At 45.6% G+C, this 13760-nt stretch overlaps 1 protein-coding gene and 1 pseudogene across 2 annotated transcripts in view; one reads left to right on the top strand and one right to left on the bottom strand.

Moving 5' to 3' along the window:
* Window positions 1–1652: 1652 nt before the first annotated feature.
* DYNC1H1 (dynein cytoplasmic 1 heavy chain 1) overlaps window positions 1653–13760 on the top strand; it is an 88642-nt gene continuing 76534 nt past the window's right edge. The window contains exons 1-2 of the mRNA XM_003276164.4: window positions 1653–2064; window positions 13092–13179. Of these exons, the coding sequence (XP_003276212.1) occupies window positions 1809–2064; window positions 13092–13179 (344 nt within the window). The 5' untranslated portion in view covers window positions 1653–1808. The remainder of the gene's footprint in view (window positions 2065–13091; window positions 13180–13760) is intronic.
* Window positions 6723–7919, bottom strand: LOC115832443 (annotated as a pseudogene). The gene has a single exon (XR_004027950.1). The product of XR_004027950.1 is annotated as a cytochrome c oxidase subunit NDUFA4 pseudogene (transcript).

Genomic DNA, 13760 nt, shown 5'->3' with positions numbered 1-13760 from the left:
GGGACCCAGCAACCGGTAATTAGGCAAGGAATAAGCTTATTGTATGTTTCACAGTTTTTCAAAGATGATTTGGGAGAATCAAATCATACCATCATCATTCCACCAATCAGGACTCGGCACTCTGACAGTGCACTTTGATGTTAAAAAAAAAAAAAAAAAAAAAGCCATTGGCTTCCCTCTCTCCACCCAACTTAAGAAAGAAGTTATGAATGTGAACTTTCAAAGGCCAATTACTACCCCTTAGAAGAACCTACCATCTCTAAACTACAAAGATGGGCAGCCTGGATTCTATTTTTTTTTAATTAATTTACAAAATTTTTAGGCCAGGCGCGGTGGCTCACGCTTGTAATCCCAGCACTTTGGGAGGCTGAGGCGGGCGGATCATGAGGTCAGGAGATCGAGACCACGGTGAAACCCCGTCTCTACTAAAAATACAAAAAAATTAGCCGGGCGTGGTGGCGGGCGCCTGTAGTCCCAGCTACTCGGAGAGGCTGAGGCAGGAGAATGGTGTGAACCCGGGAGGTGGAGCTTGCAGTGAGCCGAGATTGCACCACTGCACTCCAGCCTGGGTGACAGAGCAAGAATCCGTCTCAAAAAAAAAAATTTTTTTTTAATTTTTAAATGCACATAGAGATGGGGTATCGCTATGTTGACCAGGCTGGTCTTGGAACTTCTGGCATCAAGCAATCCTCCCATCTCAGCCTGTCAAAATGCTAGGATTACAGGCATGAGCCACCGTACCCAGCTGGGCAGCCTGGATTCTGGCTCTTATGTAGTCATGGTGTAGGGGAGGAGGTCGTGGTGGGTCGGAACTAAGGGGAAACTTGGTGGGCAGGCAACCCAGCCCCTGCCTTGTACGGACCGAGATACTGAGGCCCACAGAATGACAGTGCCAGCTCTAGGGGGCTGGAGGAGCGCCACTGCTGGAGGTAGCTGTTCTCAGTAGGTTTCCCTCTTGGTCCTCACAGCGTCCTTGGGGACAACGATTTTTGTCATTAGGAACCAGATCCCATCACAGCTTGGCTTTACGTACAGTGAAGGTGTCATTCCTGGCTTAACCTTACACTGCCCCAAAGGCCCCTCCCCACCTGTCCGTTTCCAGCCTGGCAATGGGACCCTCTGAGCACGCCCCTCATCTCCTCCCCCTCTGAAAAGTATCCTCAATCTCCCTGTCTATATCTAATAACACATCTGTCGTGCCTATATTTTGGTACCTGATATGTAGTCATTCATTCATTCAATGAGAGAACATTCAATGAGAGGTTAAGGGCTTAGAACAACGCCGGGCACAGGCTAAGCGCTCACTAAACGTTAGCTCTCGCCAATAACATCACTCATTCACTATAAAGTTTCTCTGGCTGTGTGCTATTCGCTGCGTCCACAGCAGTGAAGAAGACAGACGCGGCCCCTGACCAACCTCGCCGAGCCCGGGCGCCGAGCCAGGACATTGAGCGAAGTCCGCATCTCCTAGGACTCGCAGTGCGGAGGCTGCGGGCCCCGACCAGCGCCGAGACTACAAGTCCCAGAAGGGCGCGCGGCGACATCGCCGGGCCCACCCCCCGCGCTCGCGCGACGCCGTGACGCTAAGGCCGCGAGCGAACGCGGGTGGCTGCGGCGGCTGCGGCCGGCGGGGCGGGGCGGGGCCAGCTGGCACTGGCTGCCTTTAGGGCGGAGCCGGCTCCCGCTCTCAGTCTGCAGTGGGCTAGCGGGTGGTTCGGCTTCCGGCGGCCGTTTCTGTCTCTTGCTGGCTGTCTCGCTGAGTCGCGGCCGCCTTCTCATAGCTCCTGGAAGGTCCCGAGCGCGGCACCATGTCGGAGCCCGGGGGCGGCGGCGGCGAGGATGGCTCGGCCGGCCTGGAAGTGTCGGCCGTGCAGAATGTGGCGGACGTGTCGGTGCTGCAGAAGCACCTGCGCAAGCTGGTGCCGCTGCTGCTGGAGGACGGCGGCGAGGCGCCGGCCGCGCTGGAGGCGGCGCTGGAGGAGAAGAGCGCCCTGGAGCAGATGCGCAAGTTCCTTTCGGACCCGCAGGTCCACACGGTGCTGGTGGAGCGCTCCACGCTCAAAGGTGCGGGGCCGCGGAGGGCAGGGTCGCCAGAGCCAAGCCTCGCGGAATGCAGTGCCTGCCAGGTCCTCCGGGGCCGCAGATGTCCCCGGGATGGGAGGAGCCCGGCGCCTGCAGATGACCCCGGGATGGGCAGAGCCCGGCGGCCGCAGACGTCCCGCCGGCCGTGTCCTCAGGGCCCCAGACGCCCCGCAGAGGCCGGCGCGGCGCCCGGGGCTTTCCCTCGCCACACCCACTGCCCGGCCCGGAGCCCCCAGGGCGCCCCGCTCCCGGTCGCGGGGAGGGGAAAGGGGTCCCCGTCTGCCGTCACCCAAAACAATGGGGTCGCTTTGTCTGCTCGGGCCTCTCAAGATGGCCGAGTTGGGTGGAGACAGCGTCTCCCTGGGCTGAGCGCGGGCGAGGCCGCATCCCTGCCTCCAGTGTCACATGAGCTTTTCGGTTTCGATTTGTGTCCAGGCCAAGCGGACTTCGGGAGGGATGTGTCGGGGTCAGACCCGCGGAGCCGGGGGCGGCCGGGGTTCTGGTTCGGGAGGAGGTCGGGCGGGTGTCCCAGCCGAGTCTTGTGGGGACCCAGAGGCCGAGGCCCACAGAGCGACGGTGCCAGCCTCGGGCCTGCGAGCATCACTGTTGTAGGTAGATGCTCTCACAGCATCCTTGCTGAACGGGCGTATCCTGATTTTACACCTGAGGAAACCGAGGCTCAGGTTAAGTGATTTCACCCAAGATCACCAGCTAATCCTAGTCCTGAGACTAGACTCAGTGCCTCAGTTCCCCATCCACTGCTTGTTTTCACTGATCATACCTCATATTTGTTTAATGCTTCGATGATGCTAATGATAACCCTGTAATATATGAGTCTAATTTTACAGATTAAAAAAAAAAAAAAGATGCAGGTTAGGCACCTAGTAAGGGGAAGAGGCTAGAGTTAGCGTGTTCCAGCTGTCTCCTCGAATAAAAATCGCCTACCAGCAAGGTTACATTCATCTAAGTCTGGGGCTTGCCTGCAGGCAGGCTTTCTCATGGATTCATTACAACCACTTTGTAGCCCATTACAACCACTTTGGGTGTGGCATGTCCATCTAAGAACCTAAGGATGATGTCCAAGGTTAGCCTCTAGGGATTGGAGATTGTCTAAAAATATTTGCCAACAAGCTTCTTCAAATTTCACAAAACTGTATGGTTCTGTCAGAGAACCTGTACTGTCTGCCCCATCCTTAACACATGCTGTGTTTCTGATAGTTTGTTTCTTTCAAAGGCTATTCTTACTCAGAAGATGCTTCCCTGTAGCCTTGGTTTCCTGCCACAGATTAGCAGAGTGTAAAGGAATATTTTTTTTCTTATATCCACGTGGAATGTTCAAGGCAAATAAACCATTTGAGCATATTTAGAGTATTAATGTTGTTGAGGGTTTTTTAATGTGATGTTTGGGGTTATGTATTCCTAAGTGGAAGCCACAAGAGTTAAAAAAAAAATTAACTCATCTACTCTTTTTTTTTTTTCCAAAAAAACATATATAGTCATTGTAGAAAATGTAGTATACAGCTAAAGTAAAAATCACTGGGAATTGTTTGACCCAGATGTCAGCATTTTTGGTCTGTGTCTTTGTGGTCATGTTTCAATGCATATTCGTTATTTTATTAAAATACATTTTAATCTGCATTTTTAAAGTTAATTGTATTTTTAGTAGCTTGACCATTGCTAATCCTTGATATTTTTATTGCATAGTTTATGGATTAGAATCGGTGATTTTCTTTTATTTTTTTTTACCTTGGGTCACCATTTCTTTTTATGAAAAAAAATTTAAGTTTTATACTTTGCTTCTAGAGTGATCACCAGTAATTTGCTTTTTCCAGGCATCTTAAAATTGGACGTTGCTAAAATTATTGGGGTGGGGGGACTATGTTTATGTAGTACTCTATCTAGTACAGATTCTCTCTGTGTTGTCTTACGGGTACCTTTTTTTCTTTCAGCAAAACAAATATGCAGGTATCCAAATCTTGGCTCCATAATGACTTGCACTTTTGAAAGTTGACTAAGGAATGAGACTATCTAAAATTGAAATCCTACCTCATTTCTGTATTTATAACAATCCTTGAAGTATTTCAACCAATTCAACCTGTCTATAATTTATTTTTCACTTACAAAAACCTAAGGAAAGATTTTAAAATTAATCCAGTTTTATGATAAATGGTCTGTTTGTCTTATTAGCAGCCTGGCTACACTAGGACACCTTAGATCTAAGTAGAGACCTAGGACTTTTGGTAGGAGGGCTTTCTTCTTGGTGGCTTTTATGAGTTAGCTTTGGCATTTGTACATTTAATCAAATATGTGCATCCAGTAGTTAATTACAGTGAAAAGGTAGGCATGCATTAATATAGAAAACAGAGCTGAATTATTTAAACTGAATAAAGATCACCAACAGTGAAGTCATGTAATTTAATGAACAGTGGAAATTACTTTTATTTATTTTATTCCTTCCGCTTTTTTTATGGAAGGAAGTATCCAAACACTTGTAATTGAATATAGAAACATTTTTATGTGAAACTATATATATTATTTGTTTGTTTGTTTTAGCTACCCCAGCTAGCTATAAACTTTTGTTGTTAAAATGCAGCATTGAGTTGGGTGCAGTGGCTAACATCTGTAATCCCAGCACTTTGGGAGACCAAGGCAGGAGGATCATTTGAGGCCAGGAGTTCAAGACCAGCCTGGGCAACATGGCAAGACCCTATCTCTACAGAAAATTTAAAAATAAGCCAGGCATGGTGGTATATGCGAGTAGTTCCAGCTACTTGAGAAGATTGCTTGAGCCCAGGAGTTTGACGCTATGGTGAACTAGGATGACACCACTTTGCTCCAGCCTGGGTACAGAGTGAGACCCTATCTCTAAAATAAATCAAGTACAGCATTACTCAAAGTATACAATAAATGTTGTGAATTTAACAACTTATCTTGATACTGAGGAATTGGAGAGTTTGTGGGAAAAAGGGATTAAGTTATAGCTCCTCATTTTATTTATGTATTTATTTATTTATTTTTATTTTATTATTATTATTTTTTGAGACGGAGTCTCGCTTTGTCGCCCAGGCTGGAGTGCAGTGGCGCAATGTCGGCTCACTGCAAGCTCCACCTCCCGGGTTCCCTGCCTCAGCCTCTCCGAGTAGCTGGGACTACAGGCGCCCGCCACCACACCCGGCTCATTTTTTTGTATTTTTAGTAGAGACGGGGTTTCACTGTGGTCTGGATCTCCTGACCTCGTGATCCGCCCGCCTCAGCCTCCCAAAGTGCTGGGATTACAAGCGTGAGCCACCGCGCCGGCCAGCTCCTCATTTTAAAAAGAGAAACCTTTCTATAGTTCCTGGCCTGTAGGAAATTATCTTCCTCATAGTATGCTTACAGTATGGTGACAAAATAGGTGCTTATTACGTAACTAGCCATTTTATGTTAATGACGTTTTTGTAGCATTTTTTATTTACTTCATGGACCATTTTTTGGTTGTATATCTCCGTTGGGTGGGGTATGCTTCAGTTTGCGGCTGATGGAACTGACGTTTCCATGGCTTGTCTGTGCTCTCCAGCTTGTTCATGACCTGCCTGGAATTGGGTGCTAGGTTGGTTGGTCTGTATGAGCGCATGTAGTTTGGGTTTTTTGTTTGTTTTTGTTGGGGAGAGGGTTTTGTTTTGTTTTGTTTGAGACAAGGTCTCACTCTGTCACCTAGGCAGGGGTGCAGTGGCCCAATCATGGCTCGTTGCCACCTTGGCCTCCTGGGCTCCCAGTTCATTTTCTCATTTTTTTTATAGAGATGAGGTCTCACCATTTTCTCCAGGCTGGTCTGGAACTTCTGGGCTCAAGCAATACTTTGACCTCCGCCTGCCGAAGTGCTGGGATTACAGGTGTGAGCCACCACACCCCACATGTTTGTTTGCTTAACACTCCAGTGTTTGAGACTTGGAATTTTTCTTTTGAGACAGGGTCTCACTGTTGTCCAGGTTGGAGTGCAGTGGCACAATCTCTGCTCACCACATCCTCAACCTCCGGTCTCAAGCAATCCACCCATCTCAGCCTCCCGAGTAGTTGGGATGACAGGCACACACCACCACGCCTGGCTCATTTTTGTATTTTTTGTAGAGGCAGGGTCTCCCCATGTTGCCCAGGCTGGTCTTGAACTCTTGGACTCAAGTGATCCTGCTACCTCAGCCTCCCAAAGTGCCAGGATTACAGGCGTGCACCATGACATCCAGCCTGAGGATTTAATTCTAAAGGATGAAGAAATGTGGTTTAATCAATGTAATCTCCAACACAACATATCAACATGATTTCGTGCATTTAGAGGAGAAATGTTTTCTGGTTAAGTGGAAAATTGTACTGATGACTTCTGCAAGACCTTCTTTCTTTCTTTCTTTTTTTCTTTTTTTTTTTTTGAGACAGAGTCTTGCCGTGTCTCCCAGGCTGGAGTGCAGTGGCACGATCTCGGCTCACTGCAAGCTCCGCCTCCCAGGTTCACGCCATTCTCCTGCCTCAGCCTCCCGAGTAGCTGGGACTACAGGCACCCGCCACCACCTGGTTATTTTTTTTGTTTTTTTTTTTTTTTAGTAGAGACGGGGTTTCACTGTGTTAGCCAGGATGGTCTTGATCTCTGACCTCGTGATCCACCTGCCTTGGCCTCCCAAAGTGCTGGGATTACAGGCGTGAGCCACTGTGCCTGGCCAAGACCTTCTTTCTAAAGCAGCTTCATAGTGAAACATTTTATTTAGAAATCTGGACCTTCTTTCTTCAGTTTACTGTAATCCACATTCACTGAGTAGAACTTGTATTGATCCCTGTGACCTAGTTTCTTCTAGGGCACCCAGTTATTCTTTCTGTCCCTAGTAAAATCTGGATTGAACTGTGCCAGATGCAGGCCATACAGTGTTGCTCCAGTGCCTCCAGCTCCAGCAGACACAAAGAGGGGGATCAGACTCAGATGCTTCTTGGCCTGACCCAAGATCTGGCAGCGCATGTTTGCACCAGGGGCCTCCAGTTCAAAAGGAGAAAACAAACCTAGCTACCAGGCTCTACACTCAGTGGTATCCGCACTTCAGCGAGGCCCTTACTGCCCCATGCTGTCACACTGTGGGACGACACACCTTCTGCAGCAAGATAAATCTGAATGTGCAGTGTAGCATAGTAAACGAAATTTATGTACGGCAAAGGGAAAACAGTTATCACTTCTTTTTAAAAACTAAGCATGGATGAAAATTGCGTGTCAGCATCGGAGAATGTCAGATTGGGAGCAGCAGGAGAGATTTAGTCCAGCCCTCATCTTTCATGAATGAGGAAACCAAAACCCTAGGATTTTAAGACACAGTTGGGAAAAGGATGTTCTAAGGAGGGTTCTGAAACCTAAAAACTCGTCTCTGCAGTGCCTTGGTATCTGTTATTTATTTTGAGTTAGTAGTAACTTGAAAAGTACCAAGTCTTAAGTTCCTTTGGTGTTAATAACTTAGTAGGTTTTTAAAAATTTTCTTTTCTTTCGGGAAATACGAAAATGAGCTCCAGTTTACATTAAATATAAGTATTATATGGGGTTTCTTGCTCCCTTCATACTCCTAATGATGTTACAATGGAAATCTTCAGGTTGAGGGGAATGCTGCGACTTTCTCACCACGTTCTGAGCCTTGTACCAGAGCAGGGAGTGGTTATGGGAAAGAAGTCACGGCCCCTCAGGTGGACGTCCAGGTGACAAGAGAAAGCGCCAGAGACAAGAAAGGGGAAAACAAAGCGGGAAAAAAAGGGAGGCCGTGTATAACAGTGATTGACCAGAATAATGTGGTATTAGTATGTTTGGTTTTTTTGTTGTTGTTGTTGAGATGGCATCTTGCTCTGTCACCCAGGCTGGCGTGCAGTGGCACGATCTCTGCTCACTGCAACCCCCGCCTCCTGGGTTCAAGTGATTCTCTTGTCTCAGCCTCCTAAGTAGCTGGGATTACAGGCATGTGCCACCACGTCTGGCTAATTTTTGTATTTTTAGTAGAGATGGGGTTTCACCATGTTGGCCAGGCTGGTCTGGAACTCCTGACCTCAGGTGATCCACCCGCCTCAGCCTCCCAAAGTGCTGGGACCACAGGCATGAGCCACTGCGCCCAGCCCATGTTTGGGATTTTAAAAGGGAAAGAAGCCAAAAGATAAAGAGAACCCCAGGAACATTTAACGTGTAATTTGGTAGTATATGCGGGCCAAAGGAGATGAATGGCTTCGAGACCAGGAAGAGACTTGCTCTATGGCTGGGAGAAAGTTTGGAAGGAAGAGTACATGAGGGAATTAGCAAGGATGCAGGAGTTGGGCAGCCTCACCTGGCACTTTACCAGTGTGCTTTGTCCCTTTTCCAACTGCCCGTTCACCAGACTTTGAGAGAGCATGCCCTATCTACTCAGGGCCGTGTCATTCTTTTTTTTTTTTTTTTTTTTTTTTTTTTTTTTTTTTTTTGAGGCAGGGTCTTGCTGTGTCGCTCAGGCTGGAGTGCAGTGGTGCAGTCTCAGCTTACTGCAGCCTCGGTCTCCTGGACTCAAGAGATCCTCCCGCCACAGACATGCACCACCACGCCCTGCTAATTTTTGTATTTTTTGTAGAGATTGGGTTTCACCATCTTGCCCAGACTGGTCTCAAACTCCTGAGCTCGAGTGATCCACCCACCTTGGCCCCTCAAAGTACTGGGATTACAGGCATGAGCCACTGGGCCCAGTCGAGGGTGGTATAGTTCTTAAGGTAATTGAAATTGCGTAGTTTTTGTATTTCATTAAACAAGACATAATGCTGGCTGGGTGCAGTGGCTCACGCCTGTAATCCCAACACTTTGGGAGGCTGAGGCAGGCAGATCACTTGAGCTCGGGAGTTCAAGACCAGCCTGGGCAACATGGAGAAACCTTGTCTCCACAAAAATGCAAAAGTTAGCCAGGCATGGTGATGCACACCTGTAGTCCCAGCTACTCAGGAGGCTGAGGTAAGAGAATCACTTGAGCCCAGAGATGTCAAGGCTCGATGAGCTGTGATTGCACCACTGCACTCCAGCCTGGGTGACAGAGTGAGATCCTGTCTCAAAAAAAATAAAGCAGACGTAATGCTTACCTAATTCATAGTTTAATGATACAAATTACTAGTAGTTTGAAATACATTAAACTAGTCTTTCAATAAAAGTATACACATTAGTGCTAAATGCCATTTTGAACATCTCTAGAAATTCAGTAAACTCTCAGAAGTTAACCAAGGAAGTGTTCACAAGTTGTTATAATGTGTGTCAGTATAGCTTGCAGGGAACGAACTCATGAAGCAGGCCCAGTACTTTGATTCTTTGACTGCATGGACAGATAGTACAGTATTGGTCTGTTACATGTTAACAGTAACTTTGTATTAACTAGTAACTTTGCCAAGCATAAGGAAATGGATTCAAATTTTACTGAAAGTGATATTACCTAATCAAACGTGCAGATTGTGTTTGTACGTAAGCTTATAAATATAACAAGGCTAGTAGCCTCTTCATTATTAAGAATTAATAATCAAGTGTCTTTCCTCCTCTGGACAACTATTTAAAAAAAAAAAAAGAAAAGTAGAATGTCAGATTATTATTTGATGGCAGTTTTTGAAACAATGTCCTAAATTGTGTGACTGTAAATGGGAGTCAGACATACTCAACTGTGTTTGATCCGTGTCTTTATAGGGAATATGCACAGAAAGACTAGTCCAAGATGTTTTCTGTGACTGATTCATAGTGACTTCCATAAGTTATTATCAAGAGAAGTTAGAATTTAACAAAGCAGCAGGGAATATCTATTTGCATTATCGTTTTTGAGGATTATGTCATTGGGTGTGCCTTCCTGAGCTGAAGCAGCATTCTACTGCATTGCAGTATTCCCAGTACAGAGCTGGAGCGCTCACCACACAGCGGTGACTCATCTCTTGGAATGGCACCTAGTTCCCCTAACCCGGTTTGCATTAGGAAGTGTAGGCCACATGCTCAGATGCTGTGTCCGGACTGCGCAATGTCTGCGTGATTTTATTTGTATCAATGATGACTCTTTATGGGGGGAAGAAATGATTCAGAGTTAACAAGCCATATTTTTAGTTGCATCAGTGATTTCCTTTGATCATTATAGAATGTTAATTTTATTTTCTGTATATTGTTTCGGTGTTATTTTGATGGCATATTTTGTATAAATGGTAGAACAATATTATGGAACATGCAGAAGATTGAGGGAGAAAATCATCGCAGTACTTTGACAGCTGTTTCAGTTTGGAGATCTTTATTCTCTGTATGCTTACATTTTACAGGTTGTAATCGTGGGTGGCTGCTTTCAGGCAGTGTGATTTCTCTTGTGGTCTAGCTACATTTGAGTGGTTAGAAAAATTGGTTGATTTCTTTAGTTTTTTTAATAGTCATTTTAAAAAATAGCTTAGCAAATATCTGGTATACTAGAATGTTCTGCCGCCTACTCCTTCCTCTTCCTAAACTTATATCCAAATATACCCAAAACAATAATTTGGAAGAATTATTGTTCTCTTGATAGATACACTAATTTTTTTTTTTTTTGAGACCAATCTCAGCTCACTGCAACCTCCACCTCCCAGGTTCAAGCAATTCTCTCACCCCAACCTCCCAAATAACTGAAATTACAGGTGCCAGCCACCACACCCAGCTAATTTTTGAAGTTTTAGTAGATATAGGGTTTCATCATGTTGGCCAGGCTGGTATTGAACTCCCGACTTGAAGTGATCTGCCCGCTTCGGCCTCCCAAAGTGCTGAGATTACAGGCATGAGCCACCGCGCCTGGCCAGATAGACTAATATTTTACACTCTTTAGTGTGAATTTTGTATTTGTCTCATCTTAAAACTAAGGAAGCAGGGGTTGGGCACAGTGACTCATGCTTGTAATGACAGGCCGAGGCATGAGGATCTCTTGAGCCCCAGGAGTTTGACACCAGCCTGAGCAACATAGAGAGACCCCATCTCTAAAAAATGTTTTAAAAATCCACTGAAGGTGGTGGCATGAGCGTGTGGTCCCAGCTATTTGGGAGGCTGAGGCAGGAGGATCTCTTGAACCCAGAAGATCAAGACTGCAGTGAGCTGTGATGAAGCCACTGCATTCCAGCCTGGGCGACAGAGCAAGACATTGTCTCTAAATAAATAAATTAATTAATTAAAATGCTTACAGAAGGAGCACGATTTTTAAAACAACAACTAAGGAAGCAAATAGCTTTTGCTCAGACCCTATGTAACCAGGTTTCATAGTTTTTAGTGCTTAATGAAACATTATAACCACCAAACTCAACATTCTACTGCCTGCTCCACCGCCCATTTTACACCTTACAAATTTGAAGCTCAGAGAAAGAAAAATGACTTTCTCAAGGTCACACATCTTCTAAGCAATAGAACTTGATCTGTTAAAGCTACTGCCCTTTCCTTTTTTTTTTTGAGATGGAGTTTCACTCTCGTTGCCCAGGCTGGAGTGCAATGGCGCTATCTCGACTCACCACAACCTCCACCTCCTGGGTTTAAGCGATTTGCCTGCCTCAGCTTCCCAAGTAGCTGGAATTACAGGCATGCACCACCATGCCTGGCTAATTTTGTATTTTTAGCAGAGACGGGGTTTCTCCATGTTTGTCAGGCTGGTCTCAAACTCCCTACCTGAGGTGATCCACCTGCCTTGGCCTCCCAAAGTGTTGGGATTACAGGCGTGCACCATCGCACCCAGCCTTCCCTTTCTATTACATCATGACTTTTAAAAGGTGAACCGTGTATAAAATAGTCATGTTACATTAATCCATAGATTGTAATTTTTGCCAACATATATTTCATCAGTACGTTATTACAAAGATAATTTGACTAGAATGTTTAGGCATCACATGGATTAGTACTAGATGTAGAGGTTTAGATTATTTTCTATTCTTATACTTTTTTTAGTTTTTCAATCTTGATTTTTAATTTAGAAATTTGGTTCACATGCTTCTTGAGGCTATCTTACTATTAATTTCCAGTAAGCTTTTTTAAATTTAAATTTTATTATTAAAAAATTGAGACATGGTTTCACCATGTTGCCCAGACTAGTCTCATACTCCTGAACTCAAGTGGTCCACACCTCAGCCTCCCAAAGTGCTGGGATTACTGACATAAGCTACCACGCCCGGCCTCCGTAAGCGTTTGAAAGTGGCTACGGTGTGCGTGTTGTACTGTGTGGAATCTAGCATGGTCTCTGCCTTCCAAGAGCTCACAGTTGGGGAGGAAGATACATTCATAAGTCAAACCCAGAGCAGACTCAGGTAAGTGCTGTGGTGCAGCAGAGGGCAAGGCTAGGCGAATGCTTCTCAGTGACCCTTGGGATGTTTCTTGATAGTTTTCTTGATTGGGGTTTGCCTTGGGCCTCGCCTTGATGAAAACTGGCCACGCTACATTGTGGCGAGGAGCCCGCAAACTTCTGAATTCTCACATTGTTGCTTCCCACCCAAGTGTCTGTGGGCAAGTTACTGATATTCTTTACGGAGAAAACAAGGATAATAATAGTCACACCAACCCCATAGGGTTAAATGTGTGATAGCTGTAAAGTGCTTAGTAAAAAATGCCTATCACACAGGTGGTGCTGAGTGAACAGCTGAGCAGAATATTCTTGAGAGCAGGGCTGGAAAGTAACTTCTGTGTTTGAAGCACAATGGATGAGCTTCCTGGGATGGGATGCTGAGAACTTGGCCATAGCCAGCAGCGGCTAGCACTGCCCACGGCCAGGCCCTGTTCCAGTGCTTTCATGCACCAACTCAGTTATCCTTGCAGAAGCCCTGGCATGCTCACACTACCCCGCTTCACAGACAACCACCTCACCCAAAGTCACACAGCAAAGTCAGGAGTGAGGAAAAAAAACAGATAGGGAGGGAAAAATAGTGCCAAGTCATGTAGGTGTTGATATGTCAGGTTGAGAGTAGGGAGAGGATAGTCATTGTCTAAGCAGTTGATAAATAAGAAATTGGAAATGTTGATATTAATTTAATATATTTATTATGATTTGTAGAGGATGTCGGTGATGAAGGAGAAGAAGAAAAAGAATTCATTTCCTATAATATCAACATAGACATTCATTATGGGGTTAAATCCAATAGGTGAGTAGTACGATTATTACCATTATCTCAGGTTATAAATTTATGAGAATTAATATGAATCTTTTTTCTTTTCAAACTTGGAAATTCTTACTAAGAGAATTAATATAAATCTCTCTTTTTTTTTGAGACAGAGTTTTGCTCTTGTTGCCTAGGCTGGCTGGAGTACAATGGCGCGATCTCAGCTCGCTGCAACCTCTGCCTCCTGGGTTCAAGCAATTCTCCTGCCTCATCCTTCCAAGTAGCTGGGATTGCAGACATGCACTGCCATGCCTGGCTAATTATGTATTTTTAGTAGAGACAGGGTTTCTCCATGTTGGTCAGGCTGGTCTCGAACTCCTGACCTCAGGAGATCCGCCCGCCTCAGCCTCCCAAAGTGCTAGGATTATAGGCATGAGCCACCATGCCCGGCCTAAAATTAATATAAATCTTAATTGACTCAGACAAACACATTAAGAAAACACTCAAGTCTGGCACGGTGGCTCATGCCTGTAATCCCAGCACTTTGGGAGGCTGAGGTGGGCGGATCACTTGAGGTTGGGAGTTTGAGACCACCCTGACCAACATGGAGAAACCCTGTCTCT

This window comes from Nomascus leucogenys, chromosome 22a (assembly GCF_006542625.1).
Source record: "Nomascus leucogenys isolate Asia chromosome 22a, Asia_NLE_v1, whole genome shotgun sequence".
Taxonomy (NCBI): Eukaryota; Metazoa; Chordata; class Mammalia; order Primates; family Hylobatidae; genus Nomascus; species Nomascus leucogenys.
The sequence above is the reverse complement of the archived record's forward strand: the minus strand, read 5'-3'. Positions and strand labels throughout refer to the sequence as shown.